The following is a 14,963-nucleotide window of genomic DNA, read 5'->3' as shown; positions in this document are numbered from 1 at the left end:
TCGCCAGCGACGTCCATGTATTCATACAGATACTCAAGCACAAACTACCAACAGTGATACTTGATGCCACAATCCCGTCTCCTCGTGTAGTAGACCTCACAATTCAAGCAAACATACCCTCCGGGGCCGCGGGGCAAAAAACTCAACTCCAATGCCAAATAGCTACTTTGTGACATGTCTGATGGCCCAAAACGAAACCAGACGTTTTTCGTTAACGCCTGACATTTCCCCAGGCTCTCGCGCTGGCCTCTCTGGGTCTTTCCATCCTCTTCAGAGTCGCCAAAGACCTCCAGACGTCCAGTAGTGCCGTTGCAGCATCTGGATGGACTGGGGTGGCGTTTCTGGCCACATAAATCTGTTTCTTATCATTCCACTCGTTCCTGATGCCGCAAACCTTGTCGAAAGACAGGGAATCGGCGGCGAGCCACTTGATTCGACACGGGTGGCCGAACTGTTGGACTGCTCTCATCACGGTAGTATCATTATCAGAATTTGACAAGCCTTCACCTCTAATACCAGTGGACGAAGGAGATCGCGTCGAGGTAGGTGGGGAGTTTTCGCCACAGAACGACGGATTCTGTTTTACAATCGGCGACATGTCTGACGAACTCGCGCTGCGTTTATCCGCGCCATCCTGCAGACTTGAAAGGGATCTGGAGGCCGAGCTAGGCTCGCTATCCGATGCGGCGCTGTCCCGGCGGTCGCACGATGAAGCCTCCCAGACGATCTGCCGTCTGCTTGGCTTGTATCGGATTATGCCTTGGTTGAGGAGAGGGACCGGCAAAGATTTCGATGAAGCATCGCTGGGACTTCTCGATTTAACGGTTGTGCTAGGAGTCTGACCGCTGGACACTGGTGCGATGTTACCATTGGCATTTGGGGCCCGGCTTTCGTCTTCTGCAGATAGAGGGAAATGTAATTCTCGGTCGTTTGTCGGGTTGTACATCTCATCATAGGCAATAGCGGATGTCAGGAGCGCGTAGCCAAGAAATTGACCGGAACCATTTACGGAGAACATCAAGTACACTTTCCGTGCGGTCTTTGAAAGGGACAAGGAGCTTGGTTGGCCTCTGACTGAAACCACGAAACGGCTTGCGGAGACAAGAACAAAAGAGACCGATGGCTTCCTACCTGCACGGCGTTGTTGATGCGATAGACATGGCGAGACGGAATGTGCCATTGATTCATCTGGAGACTGTGATGCATTGCCTCGATGGAACAGCTTTTGATGATGAAATACTTGTCCTTTCCCGACTGAGACGGGTCGGCCTCGGGGAACCGGGCCAACTCTTCAATCTTTTTCTCGAGTTCCACAGGCTGGTGGATGGATATCTTGGGTTCATCCAACACCCAATTCAACCATCTAATCAATGAAGACTACGTACTGTGCAGATGTATGGGAAGCGACACGCGAGTCATAGAACTCTTTGTGGGAGAGGTAAGAACAATGCTGGAAGACTAAAAACATGTCCAGTAACATTATCTCTCCCGGGGGGCGGGTTGGGCAATGTTGGCCCACAGAAATCGACTGCTGGAAACAAAAGAGCTGGCGCCATTGGGGGCAGCTGCGGCTATGTACTCAGCGCGCGACTGGAATTCGTTGTTCGAAGCTGTGCAGGGGATGTTTGCTTAGCACGTTAGCAATAACATCGGTTAACCGAAGAGGGTCGAGAAGCTCCCTTGGGTTCTCAATCGAGACACAATCCTCCCTGGCCCCATTGAGGCATTCTAAAGTACATAGTACCATCAACCGGTGCAGATTCTACCGACCTAAGAAGGTGGCCAACACCTTCACTCATATCCACAAGAATCCCAGATGGGATCCTGTCCCAAGAGTCCAATACTCATGAATCCAGGCTGGGGATATGGGCATTGATCGATTGGCTGCTCCGATTTCATCAGCTCCTTGAGACCGGCCCGACCACTTTGTCAGTCAGCATCACGTTCGATCGAAGGATGAGCAGGTTTCCCTTTCCAATAAGACGCCAGGCTAGAAATACCAGGGCTAGCGGCCCCGCAGGCCTCGGCGAAGCGCTTCCAAGATGAGCTTGTTCAGACCCACACTGTCCAACATGCAAGAGCAGCATTCCAGACACTGAAGCGATGGCAAAAGAGTCCACGTCGAGAAAAGATCGGTCGAGTACCTCACCGTCTCTGTACTCTGTACCAACAGCTCCTTCTCATCAACTGATTGCACACACATCCACGTCTTGGCAGTGTGGACCATCTATGGCACAACCGACCATGTATAAAGACAATCCGTGGGCCCAATTCCCTGCTCGTGGTGTTACCACCATTGCAGACAGTCGTCGGCATCATTAGTCATGAAATACCTTCTTTTGCTGGCGCTGAGTTGGGCCACGAGTGTAGTAGCGACTGGCCCACTACCAGTCACGAGAAGTGGCTTGGCTGGCATTGCGGGATTCACTTTTTACAATCCATATTGTGGTCATGGCTGCTTCCGATCCTTCTCACCTTACAAGTTGCAATGTTCCTCCACAATCAGCGCTGGAGGGCTTACCACCGCGGATGCAATTGCGCATGAGCTAGCTCTTTGTCGTGCGTCGGATTTCCCCTACCTGAGTTCTATTGCCTGGTGCATTCGCACGTTCTGCCCCGAAAATGTCCGGGCGTCGACCATCGAGAAGTTTTGGGAAACGCAGATCACAGGCGATGCCGAGATAGTCCCAAAATGGAGCTATGGCGAGACGTTGGCGAACATCACCAAACCCCCAACTGTGGTGGCGTCGGGCCAGGATCTTGTGCTAAACATGACCATGGTCACGACTTACACCACCTGGAAGCTCACCCAGGATACCTTGATATACTTTTTCCGCGAGAGCGCCCGGGAATCATACTATGGGTACGTGGTTGCTCTTATCGTCTCTTTCTCGTAGTATCTCAGCGGTGCAACTCGGATCCGATACAGGGACTCTCTCTGTCATTGCTAACGAAGGTCCCTCCTGACAGACTTGCGATCCTGCTCACAGCCTTCGGTCTGCCACTTGTGCTGACCTGGCTCGGATATCTCCCCTTCATGACTGGTTTCACGGACCACATCAAACCATGGCTTTATCAAAGTATCATCGGGACCTACCACGATCGACCTCTTCCCTTCTTGATTGGTAATGTGCCCACTCTTGGGCAGAGCGGTTACATCGCCGTGATCGTCATACTAAATATTGTCTTTCTCACCATCGGCTATGAGACATTGTGGCCGAATGAAGAGATGCAGTGGTACGAAAATCACTACCAAGAACTCATGGCATACTGGATGTGGCGCACTGGTGCTCTAGCATTCTGTCAACTCCCAGTCTTGTTCCTGTTCTCGAGCAGGAACAACATCTTACTATGGCTAACCAATTGGTCCCACTCAACCTACATGCTGCTCCACCGATGGGTCGCCCGGCTCTTCCTCATCCAAACTCTTCTCCATTCAATTCTCTCACTGATACTATACCAAGACGACGGCCATTATTCTTCCACAGTCGATACACCGCTCTGGTATTGGGGCTGTGTGGGTACGGTCGCAGCGGTCGTCATTATCCTCACCAGCTTTCTTGTCATACGCCAACGAGCGTATGAGCTGTTCCTACTCACACATATCGTCATGGCGGTCGTCTGCCTTGTGGGATGTTGGTATCACGTCTGGGCCGATGACGAGGGAGACTTCGGCTACGAGACTTTCCTATACGCAACGTTTGCTGTCTGGGGCTTTGACCGACTGGCTCGGGTGGGACGAATCTTGAAGACGGGAGTGAAACGGGCCGTCGTGACCGACGTCGGCGACACTGTTGTTCGCATCGATATTCCAGGACCTCGGTGGTCTTCGCCGGGGCAGTGCGTCTACGTCTACTTTCCGACGCTTCATCCTTTTCGACCTTGGGAGAATCACCCTTTTTCCATTATCCCTACTGCTGCTCTTACCGGGCGCCCCAACAACGACGGTCCGGTGCCAACCACTTTCGCCGACCCAGAAAAGAACCGCCCAATCACTGTGACTCCGAGACCTTCAACTCAGCATGAAGCCTACAGGAATTCAGGACTAACACTGTTTATTCGAAAGAAAGCAGGAATGACGCGATTCTTGAAGACACGGAACGAATTGGTCACACTGCTCGAAGGCCCTTATCCTTGCAATCCTACCAAGGAAGTCCTCCAGAGTGATCGACTGTTGCTAATCGGTGGGGGGATAGGCATCACTGGACTGTTGGCATTCGTCCACTGTCATCCGAACGTGAAACTCTACCACAGCGTCAAGGCGGATGATGCTTGTCTGGTTGAAGCTTTGGCCAGTTTGTTGGGCCAAGTCCGCGACAAGGAAATCGTCGTCGGGCAAAGATTGGACATCAGTGGCTTGTTAAAAGATCAGGCCGATCTCGGATATTCCAAGATCGGGGTTGTCGTGTGCGGACCACCTGGTATGTGTGACGACGTCAGGGCTGCCGTGGCCCGACTTGCCAGAGAGAAATCAGGCCGCTGTTCGTTCGAGCTTGAGGTAGATACATTTGGGTGGTAGGCTGAGAGCGGCAAGGCACGTCCAAGAGTCGACGCGATCCATTCACTCTAGATATGCAAACACTCTGACCTCTTATTGTAAATGGGATGATGTCACGATGAGCACCCAATGACCGCGGGTCCCAGAAACAGGCCTGGCTGCCTGGGTACTGGTGATGAGAAAGATGAGAAAGGTGACAGGGCTGAGGCTGAGCCGAAGTTGAGCCAGGCAACCAGGCTGCGTGTGTATTAAAGCGGCAGGCCACGATCCCAGACGAGATGCCAAGGCCAAGCACTTTGTCGCCGCTGAATACCGTGACATTAGGCCTCTCTTTTTCTGCTAATTTCTCTAGCTAATCTAGATAGACCTAGACTAACCTAATTTAGAGAAAGAGAACTTTTATTATGACTATAAAGTTAGCTAGAATCGGTAGGATAAGTTATAGGTACTATCGGCTCAGCCGAGGCGATAAAGTATTTAACTATAGGCGGGTGGCGGGAACCCGGCCCTGGCCTAGTTGCCTAGATATGAGCGCTTCTGATCCGCTGCTTAGGCTGAACTCTACCATGCTCAGTCACGTGCGGGAGCATCTTTAGGTTGAACGTAGCGAGGCGCAGGGCCACGCTCAGGTCCCCAGGTGGAAATGGAAAGTCCTCGTATCGAGATTCCGACGTTGAACAGCCTGTTCCCTCGCGGGGGCTGAGCTTCTCAGCCTCTTTTCCCACCCAAAGCTTTGCTTGCGTCCTTTACTCTTCTCGTTGTCAATCTAAACATTTCTAGGCGAATGATACCAATTCATCGAGATTGATCTTGCGGTACCCGTGCAATTCCTTCTCGAGTCGTCTGACTCAAAAGGGTCTTTTTGGCTGCTCCATCAGGCTGCCACAGTCCGCTTAGGCCTTGCGGCTACTGCCGCTCTCTCTGCCTGGCCAGGTCAGGCTGGCTGTAAGGATTTCAGCTGCCCATCAATAACCTGTCAACACGCAGATTTGTTATAGTTGAGTCACTGGTATAAGCCACTTGGGCTGCAATATCGCTGCGACCCAAATTCACTCATTAAAAAGGAAAGAAGGTATGGACGACCGCAGAGACAATATCGGCGGAGGTGGTGGTCGCTGGTACGGCCCTCCACCACCGGATCTGTCCCTCCCACCACCCCCGACAAAGATGCGCCGCAAACAGCGTCGACAACCTCCACAGGAGACGGTAAACCAGTTCTGGGACCAACTGAACCCCCGGTACCCTGGGAAAGTCTTCACCCTCCTCCCCAACAACCCTTACGCCCGCAAAAAGGCGGCAAAGACCCCCCATGGCACCGTCTCTGGCCAGCGCGCTGCCAAGTCGTACGAGGAGGCCCGCGCCGAGTGTGTCAGGGACGTCGACAGGATCGTCAGAGAGTGTAGGCGACTAAACCAGAAGTACCGTGACATGCATTTCGACATCGAGTGGGATCTCAAGTCCGGCCAGCGGAATTGTCTCGACGGTCTCAGCACGCCCGGTGATTCCATGAAGCCAAAGGGTGTCAGAAGGGTGACGGTGAGTTTTCTTTTCCCCGCCCATCATTAATTGGTCCTTGTTCCCGTCGTTGCTTTGGTTGGAAATCTCGCAAAGCTGTTTTTCCATGGGGCGTGCTAAGAGAATGTGGCTTAGGACATCTTCGAGAAGCCCGAATTCTTCATCAAAGGTCCCACTGCCGGCGACGTAAGGCAGGGACGTGATGGAGATTGCTATCTGATGGCGGCCCTATGTGGGCTGGGCAATATGGAGGGGTTGATCAACCGAGTCTGCGTCAAACAGGACATGGACGTCGGTGTCTACGGCTTTGTCTTTTTTCGAGGTAAATAATCTGCTCACGGCACCCTGCATCTCCTTCCTCTTCAGTGCCAAAAGAGAGGCCAAAGTTCATGTGCTAAATCTATTTGTTACCCCAGATGGCGAGTGGCAACATACTATCATTGATGATAAACTATATAGTAAGTCTCTCTCCACTTCCAGTGTCCCTGGTGATTGATTTTGGGGGCTTCTAGCTAGAGCGCCCGATTACGACGAAGCCCAGGATGAGCGGGTCGTCTGGGACGACATCAACCGCGTCGACAGCGCCGAGGAATACCGCAAAGCACACCTGACAGGCTCGAGAGCACTCTACTTTGCACAGTGCAGCGACGAGAACGAGACCTGGCTCCCACTGCTCGAGAAGGCGTACGCCAAGGCACATGGGGATTTCGCCTCCATCGATGGGGGATTTACCGGCGAGGCCATCGAGGACCTGACCGGTGGCGTGACCACCGAGATATACAGCACCGACATCCTCGACCGCGAAGCCTTCTGGCGCGACGAGCTCATGCAGGTCGGCAAGAAGTTCCTGTTCGGCTGCGCCACAGGCTTCTTCGCCAACTGGCTTGACACGACGGGGGCGCCGCGCGAACGCGAGGGCATCGCCGAGGGCCACGCCTACAGCATCATGGACGCGAGGGAGGTCGAGGGCCAACGACTCCTGAAACTCCGCAACCCGTGGGGCAAGAAGGAGTGGACGGGGAAGTGGAGCGACGGCAGCTCCGAGTGGACGCCCGAGTGGATGAAGCTGCTGGACCACAAGTTCGGCAACGACGGCATCTTCTGGATCAGCTACGACGACCTCCTCAAGAAGTACCAGCACTTTGACCGCACGCGCATCTTCGGACCCGAGTGGAACGTCACGCAGTGCTGGACCAGCGCCAACGTCTCGTGGTCGGCCGAGTACCACAGCACAAAGTTCTCCTTGACCCTGGAGGAGAAGGCGCCCGTGGTGATTGTGCTGGCGCAGCTGGACGACACCTACTTCGGCGGGTTGGAGGGCGGGTATGGCTTCGACCTCCAATTCCGCCTCGAGTCCGACGACAAGGAAGACGAAAACGACTACATTGTGCGGTCCAACGGGAACTACGGCATGGCCAGATCCGTCAGCACCGACATTGAGCTGGAGGCCGGCACGTACTCGGTCCTCATCAAGATCACCGCCACGAGAGACACGGACCGGGAACACGTCGAAGACGTATTACCCGTCTACGCCGCAACGAGACGCGAAAAGCTCATCCAGATGGGTCTCTCGTACGACCTGGCGCACGCCAAGGGCGTGATTGTGGAAACCAAGGCGGAACGGAAAGCACGCAAAGAACGCGAAAAGACTCGACGGGCCAAGGAGAGGCAGGAGATGAAGGAGCGGGCCAAGGCGCAGGCCAAGAAGCATTGGGAGAGACAGAAGAAAAGACACGAGCTGGAGAAGGTGAGGTCGGCCAGACACAAGGAGAGGAAAGAGAGGAAGAAGCGGGCGAATGGGAAAACCCGTCCAGAGGTGGTCAAAGTGGTCATCGTCGAGAGACAGGGGACCTTTGACAGCATGGCCAACGAAAATCCCGAGAGCAGAAGGGAGACCGTGACAATCCAGGATGGACACGCCGATAAAATACACGACCCGAAGAAAGCATCTGACTCCGTCACCGTCCAGTCCTCCAACAACAGCTTTGTCACTGTGAGCACCAAGGGGCCTGCAGAGCTGTCAGAAGAGCCCATCCCGATCCTTGCTCCTGCAGAGAAACCTGCGGAAGAGGTCACTGCCGAGAATATCGTCCAGCCGCTGGAAGAAGTGGTCAAGGTCGCCGACGCAGAAGTGCATGCTATCAGACCGGAAGGCTCCTCGAACAAGAAACCCGCCGAGTCGGGGAATATCCCGTCCCAGGCTGGATGTAACGACGCGTCCGTCCAGACTGACAGCCCGATTGTCATCACGGACATCAAACCGTTGTCGAAGCCGCCACCACGAACTGTGCCGGAGGTCGACACCTCTCAAGACGCAAGCCCAGATAACCAGGTCGACGTCATCGCCAGACGCAGGGACAGCGAATCTAATACGGCAAACGGCCCTCGTCGCGGGGCACCCCTGCGCAGCGAAACCCTCAACAGCACGGCCGCCATGCTAGGAATCGGAAGCGGAACCGATAGTCGCGAGTACGACGACCTCCACGATGGGGATCAACTCCGAGACTCGGACATTGACCGCTACCACGACGCGAACCGAGAACCCGATGAGGAGGAGGAGGACAACCAAGATAACGACAACGACGACCGAGTGTCCAACGCAGACTCCTTCCCGCCCTTTGACTGGAACTCGGAGCTCGACATGAGTCCCTACACGAGCAGCGACGATGACGAGTCGGAAACTTCGTCAACACACACCTTCCCTCCGGGGCTCGGTCGACGAGGGACCAACATTCGCCGCGGCCGACGCCGCTCTCGCTCCCCACTGCTCAACCCACCCATCGAGATTGACGACCCCGGCGCGAAGCAAGCGGGTGGTGGCGGGGCCGACGACCCCGGCGATCATGGGCCCAATGAGCCGTGGAACGCCGTCTGCGTCGTCGGGTTGAGAGTGTACTCGACGCTGAAGGGCGAGGGAGTCAAGTTGAAGATTGTGCGGCCGAGCGAGTTCTCTGACGATGATGATGGTGCTGATAAAGGTACCAACAGGGAGAAAAAGGACAAGAATCAGACTACTACTACCACTACTACGGGCAATGACACGAGCGAATCCGCACAAGCAGACGCAGACAGGAAACCCGCCGTCGAACCGACCCTCGACCCGGACGATATCTCCAAGGGCGCCGTGGCCGTCGAGCCTGAGAGCACCGGCGCCGTTGTGGCTGGAGAAGTGCAAGTCCGCGATCCGGCAGATCGGATGAAACTAGGTGCTCGCGACAGCGGTAGCGGTAGCGGTAGCTCCAGGAATAGCAGGACAATGAAGCTAGGTCTCCGGCCTCCGACGGAAGAGAGGGTGAGCACGAACACGTGGAGAACGAAGAAGGAGAAGCAGCTTTCGCGAAGATGAAAGATGAAGACGAATATGAGGTGTTTGATTACCAAAAACAAACGACGACGACGATAATGAACAAGACGACAGATAACTGAGACGATAGCATCGATGCGGGTGAACTGAAACTGAGCGGCACATGTCATGTCAATGACAGGATCGGTAGATTAAATTGCCAGAGGAGTGAGTGAGTTATAGTAACAAACGGGACTCGATCAAAGGGTGGATGGATGGAGGTGGAAGATGGACTCCGTATTTTCTCTCTTCTCTCAATGTCTACTCGTTTCAATCCTCCTCCATACTATGCGGTACTATCCTCTCCTATCCTATCCCATACCATACTGAAAGTATACTTGTAGTACCAATATGTGCACTTACTTGCAAGTACAAGTTTCTCCCTCGTATTCTGACTATTGCCGCAGGGCGAGACCGATCGATCGATCCATTGGTCTGTGTGGTCCATGTCATTCTTTATTGTTATTGTGTGGAGGTAATATCTGAGGAGTGACTGAGATGTGGATCCGGTCTGGTCTCTCGATACAGCCAGCCGTCTTGTCGAAAGACCGGACGGGACCGGGACAATCTCAATCTCAGAGCATGCAACTTCGCCTGCGCGTGTCAACTTGTGGCACCACATACATATCTCTCATTCGAGCCGGCACGTTAGGTTGTAAGGAGCCCTCAATCATTCGCAATATCCTAGTGGCTGGATTGCTGGCCTGGCTGTCCATCGAATGTCCCGATAACAGCATCAAGGGCATAGCGAATCATCGGTGAGCTGTAATTCGATGGCGAGTCGAGTGTATCGTCGTCCTGATAGTAGGGCTTTGTCCCAATTTCGCGCCTTGACACGGTCTTCCCATCCGATTTTCGATCACATCACTCTGCCGTCTCTAACAAGCCAAGTGGCACCGGATGAAAGTACTGTACAACACGGCCGTTGAGATCACCCAAATGATGGTTGGACGGCTGTTCATCTCGTTCAGAGAACAAGGTGCAGCGCAAGAGTGCCTCTCGAGCTCCACATGCAACTGTCACTTGTGGAGGTGAGGAGGATCAATGTCAACTTGTTCCTGACTTCCTGCTCCGAGCATACTTCGATCATAACATTATGCCTTTAGATCTCAACCGCTCCCTGCAAAGGAACCCGATGCGTTCAATTCCCCGCTGCTCCCTGGGGCAGGGAGCCAGTCCTATAATGTTGTTGGATGCATATTTCCAACTCTTTGTTCCTGTCATCTTTATCCAAGAACCTTCAGTCCACCCTTTGTCTTGGGTTGTTTCTTTTGCACACCACCATGCTCGACCTTTCCATGCCCACCCGCACCACCTTTGCCCTTGTGGCCGGAATGCTTCGAGTTTGTGGGTCGTACGTCCGTCACAGCTTTTTTCACCACAATCGGATGGCTGCCAACATACTTCCCATTCATATCTCTTGCAGCTCGGAAGTAATCGTCGCCATCAGCGAAACTCACGAACCCATACCCCTTGGATTTGGTAGTGCGTTTGTCTCGGATCACGCGAGCTTTCTGGACAGAGGGATATTGTGCAAATGCTTTTAAGAGCGAGTCATCGGTTACTTCGCCCGCGAGATTGCCAACGAAGATACGGAAATGTGCCGGATCCCACTCCAGGAGAGTCGGATCAGTCCAGCTTGTACCGCCACCGGAACGGTAGACTGTTTTAGCGACATCGTCTTTTTGCTGAGTTGTGGGCTCTTTATGTGACGTATTCGTTACTGGGTTTGTGTTTGGAGGGGCTCCCCCGGTCGGTTTGGGTGTGGACGTGGTACTCGCATCTCTGCTCACGTATGCGCTTTGCCATTGTTGGACCTGAGCCTCGTAGTCGGCATCGAAGCCTGAATATGGGTTCGCCGAGGAAGACGCCTCTGGCGTTGGCACGAAAGGGTTGCGGATCTGAGGAGCGCTCGAGTACGTTGCATCATATTGAGGAAGTGATGTGGGTTGCGGATACTGTGCAGCCGGACTGTAGGTCGTTACGGGTGTGGCAGCATAATGAGCTGGACTGCTGGTGCGATATGAATTCGCTATCGACCTTGGAGCGAATGCCGTGAAGGCCGGCTTCGCAGTGGCGGCGCTCGAGGATGGTTTGAAGGCTGGTGAGGGGCCGATTGCAGAGGGCGGCGGTCGCGCAGGGAGTGAGGCCGGAGGTTGAGAAGTATTGAGACCTGGAGGGGTCGGATACGACATGATGAATGTTTGATTCTGGCAGTGAACACCACTGGTTGATTAGACGTACCAGAAACCTCTCAAGAGGTTAGTCTTGGACCAGCGCAATTGGTCTTGGACGACTCTCGAAAATGCTTGGTGTAGAACAAAATCCAATTGCTGCAGAGATTACACGCTGTAGCAGGATATTTTGACAGTCTGAAGTAGGCTGAAGGTGGTGAGTGGGTTGAGGTGTACAAGGTAGATCTATCGAAATCTGTAGAAAAGTGTTTGGCTATCAACCACCGAAGCCTTGTGAGGTCGACGGGCCCAACTGCCAACCGAGAGACCTACCTGGAACAGAAGGTCTCCCGAAGACACTAGGTCACATATAGCGTAGTCCAATAAGAGATACACGTGATAAGTCTTGGCATTGGCACTTAGGGCGGAGGCTGTTTGTTAGCCAGGCTCCGAGATCTTAGTCATGTCGAGCATGGGAGAATAAGAAGTCGATCAGATAAGAGTTCAGCAAAAGGTTCAACTTGGGGCGTCACACGTGGGTCGATCACTCATGAACGGAGAACGGGTGCACGGTGCATTGTTCGTTCTACTCGTCTGCGAGCAGGCTCCTCTGCGACGAGGCGCAACCCCGGTTGTTTTCGGACACCTCGGAAGAACCATCCCGGAAGTCGCAGCTGGCCATCAATCGTGGTTCAGGTGTTGGATCTCTCTGATGTGGAAGAATGATTCAATGCTGAGTCACCTCTCTCCTGGTTATTCACGAATCCCAGAAGCACATGGTCTTGAGCCAGATTGTTGCTGGCTTATTGCATCTGTTCTACGATATCTACGTAATCCGCAGCAAGAGCAGAGACTCTTGATTGGGGAACTGACCGTGCATCGATGAGTGGTCAAGACGGCTAGTCCCAGTGGCACAAGTAGTCAGCCGGTGGAGGGCGACTCAGTACCCAAAGCTTCCGAACAAGTGCTGGAATAGTGGGTGACTGCGGTACCAACTGCCCCTCCAACGAGAAGAAATTTGTTTGGTGGGGTTGAGGCCGTGCCTGAGCGGTAATCCATGCCCATTGCCAGCTGGAATCGACATATTATTACTGCCTTTCCCCTGGCTGCATCTTTCTCTTCTCTTTCTTGACGTTCGTGCCTCTCGTCTTTTTCGGTGCATTAGACAGAGACTCGATTGCTGCTTTCATACTTGCTCCTCAAATCCTGTTGAACCGTCTATTCATACCTAGATTTGTTTACTCTTCACTTCAACTCTACCGTCAACATGTCTGGTCCAGTGTACGTCCTTCCTCCCTTGGTTGCGCAGGCACCCCAGTAATTTTCTTTCTCTCCTTTTCTTCTACCAAGAATACACTGCAAAGCGTTGTTCACCGCGGCATAAGGGTACACCCGATTGACGAACAGGATGCTGACTTTAGAGCGCGACTGGCTGGCCTCCAGGTCGGCCCAGCGCAGGCCGAACCCAGTGGTGATTTCGGTCTTATTGGCCTTGCGGTCATGGGCCAGAACTTGATCTTGAACGCTGCCGACCACGGTTTCACTGTCGTTGCCTTCAACCGAACTGTTTCCAAGGTTGACCGCTTCCTCGAAAATGAGGCCAAGGGTACGGAACAACCCCCGCCTGTACATAAGATCGTACTAACCGACCGTGCACAGGCAAATCCATTGTCGGAGCCCACTCGATCGAGGAATTCGTCTCCAAGCTCAAGAAACCCCGCCGCATGATGCTCTTGGTCATGGCTGGTCCTGCCGTCGACGACTTCATTGAAAAGCTGCTCCCCTACTGCGACAAGGGTGATATCATCATTGACGGCGGTAACTCCCACTACCCAGACAGCAACCGCCGCACAAAATACCTGGCGGAGAAGGGCATTCGCTTTGTTGGAACTGGTGTGTCCGGTGGTGAGGAAGGTGCCCGTTATGGCCCTTCTCTGATGCCTGGTGGTAACGAGGAGGCTTGGCCCTACATCAAGGACATCTTCCAGAGCATCGCTGCCAAGTCCGACGGTGAGCCTTGCTGCGACTGGGTTGGTGATGAAGGTGCTGGACACTACGTCAAAATGGTCCACAACGGTATTGAATACGGTGATATGCAACTGATCTGCGAGGTAAGTCGACTCGAAGCCAACTACTGGTGGAACGTGTAGCTCTAACCAAGTTCAGGCCTACGACATCATGAAACGTGGCCTCGGTATGAGCTACCAGGAGATGGGTGACGTTTTCGCCGAGTGGAACAAGGGTGTTCTGGACTCGTTCCTGATTGAAATCACTCGAGACGTCCTTCGCTACACCGACGATGATGGCTCGCCACTTGTTGAGAAGATTCTTGACTCTGCCGGTCAGAAAGGTACCGGCAAGTGGACCGCCATCAATGCTCTTGACCTGGGCATGCCTGTCACTTTGATTGGCGAGGCCGTCTTTGCTCGCTGCCTCAGCTCCATCAAGGAAGAGCGTACGCGTGCTTCCAAACTGCTTGATGGTCCCAAGCCCTCTTTCACTGGAGACAGGGCTGCTTTCCTCAAGAACCTCGAGCAAGGTCTCTATGCTTCCAAGATCATTTCATACGCCCAGGGTTTCATGCTGATGCAAACTGTAAGTCAATGACGGAGTTCTCTTGGTTCTGGGTACTAAGTCGGTGTGACAGGCTGCCAAGCAATACGGATGGAAACTCAACAAGCCATCCATTGCCCTCATGTGGCGTGGTGGTTGTATCATTCGATCCGTTTTCTTGAAGGACATTACCTCGGCCTACCGTTCTGACCCTAACCTCGAAAACCTGCTGTTCAACGACTTCTTCAACAAGGCTATCCACAACGCCCAAGAGGGCTGGAGAGATGTGATTGCATTTGCCGTCAAGGCTGGTATTCCCATGCCGGCATTCAGCACTGCCTTGGCCTTCTTCGACGGTTACCGCACCAAGGACCTCCCTGCCAACTTGCTCCAAGCTCAACGTGACTACTTTGGTGCTCACACCTTTTTGGTCAAGCCCGAGTATGCCAGCGAGAAGTATCCCAAGGGCGAGCACATCCACGTCAACTGGACTGGCCGTGGTGGAAACGTCTCTGCTTCCACCTACAACGCCTAGACGTATCGTCGTCTTTCTCTCCACCCTCTGCCTCTCTTTTGCCTGTCCTCTAACGTAGCGTGGAGAGACGGGACTTTGAACCCATGTCCGTGCAGGCTTTGTTGTTATGCATGGCATATTTAGCTCGGAGGGCTTCAGGATTGCATCTTAGGCATAGATAGTGTTCATAATTGGGCCTTTTTTTTGTGCCTGGAAAATAAAACTTGATCCTGGGACCACGAGCTGCACGAGCTCCGGCTTTCGGTGAAACTCGAAGCTCCGGTAGACCAATCATACGAGGCTCGTATTCCGCCCCAATTCGAGCGTCTCCGTTTCCCCTTCTCGCCAAATAACTTCGTCCACGAC

At 53.6% G+C, this 14,963-nt stretch overlaps 5 protein-coding genes across 5 annotated transcripts; 3 read left to right on the top strand and 2 right to left on the bottom strand.

The window, feature by feature from the left end:
• Positions 1 to 211: 211 nt before the first annotated feature.
• Positions 212 to 1,018, bottom strand: AYO20_00661 (hypothetical protein; the record flags this gene model as incomplete). Its single annotated transcript, XM_022638970.1, has 1 exon — positions 212 to 1,018. The coding sequence occupies one exon, from the start codon at positions 1,016 to 1,018 to the stop codon at positions 212 to 214; it is 807 nt and encodes a 268-aa protein (XP_022505253.1).
• Positions 1,019 to 2,324: 1,306 nt separating this feature from the next.
• On the top strand, positions 2,325 to 4,519 carry AYO20_00660 (hypothetical protein; the record flags this gene model as incomplete). Its single annotated transcript, XM_022638969.1, has 2 exons — positions 2,325 to 2,863; positions 2,971 to 4,519. 2 exons carry the CDS (start codon positions 2,325 to 2,327, stop codon positions 4,517 to 4,519), a joined length of 2,088 nt encoding a protein of 695 aa, XP_022505252.1.
• Positions 4,520 to 5,572: 1,053 nt separating this feature from the next.
• AYO20_00659 (hypothetical protein) lies at positions 5,573 to 9,359 on the top strand (the record flags this gene model as incomplete). Its single annotated transcript, XM_022638968.1, has 4 exons — positions 5,573 to 6,034; positions 6,149 to 6,335; positions 6,430 to 6,471; positions 6,526 to 9,359. 4 exons carry the CDS (start codon positions 5,573 to 5,575, stop codon positions 9,357 to 9,359), a joined length of 3,525 nt encoding a protein of 1,174 aa, XP_022505251.1.
• A 1,223-nt stretch (positions 9,360 to 10,582) lies between these two features.
• AYO20_00658 (hypothetical protein) lies at positions 10,583 to 11,551 on the bottom strand (the record flags this gene model as incomplete). Its single annotated transcript, XM_022638967.1, has 1 exon — positions 10,583 to 11,551. The coding sequence occupies one exon, from the start codon at positions 11,549 to 11,551 to the stop codon at positions 10,583 to 10,585; it is 969 nt and encodes a 322-aa protein (XP_022505250.1).
• A 1,246-nt stretch (positions 11,552 to 12,797) lies between these two features.
• AYO20_00657 (6-phosphogluconate dehydrogenase, decarboxylating) lies at positions 12,798 to 14,618 on the top strand (the record flags this gene model as incomplete). The annotated part of the gene is made up of 5 exons (XM_022638966.1): positions 12,798 to 12,811; positions 12,895 to 13,136; positions 13,190 to 13,641; positions 13,697 to 14,125; positions 14,178 to 14,618. The coding sequence occupies 5 exons, from the start codon at positions 12,798 to 12,800 to the stop codon at positions 14,616 to 14,618; spliced, it is 1,578 nt and encodes a 525-aa protein (XP_022505249.1).
• Positions 14,619 to 14,963: the final 345 nt, after the last annotated feature.

The sequence above is a fragment of the Fonsecaea nubica genome (genome assembly GCF_001646965.1).
Source record: "Fonsecaea nubica strain CBS 269.64 chromosome Unknown Scaff2, whole genome shotgun sequence".
NCBI classification, from domain to species: Eukaryota; Fungi; Ascomycota; class Eurotiomycetes; order Chaetothyriales; family Herpotrichiellaceae; genus Fonsecaea; species Fonsecaea nubica.
The sequence above is the reverse complement of the archived record's forward strand: the minus strand, read 5'-3'. Positions and strand labels throughout refer to the sequence as shown.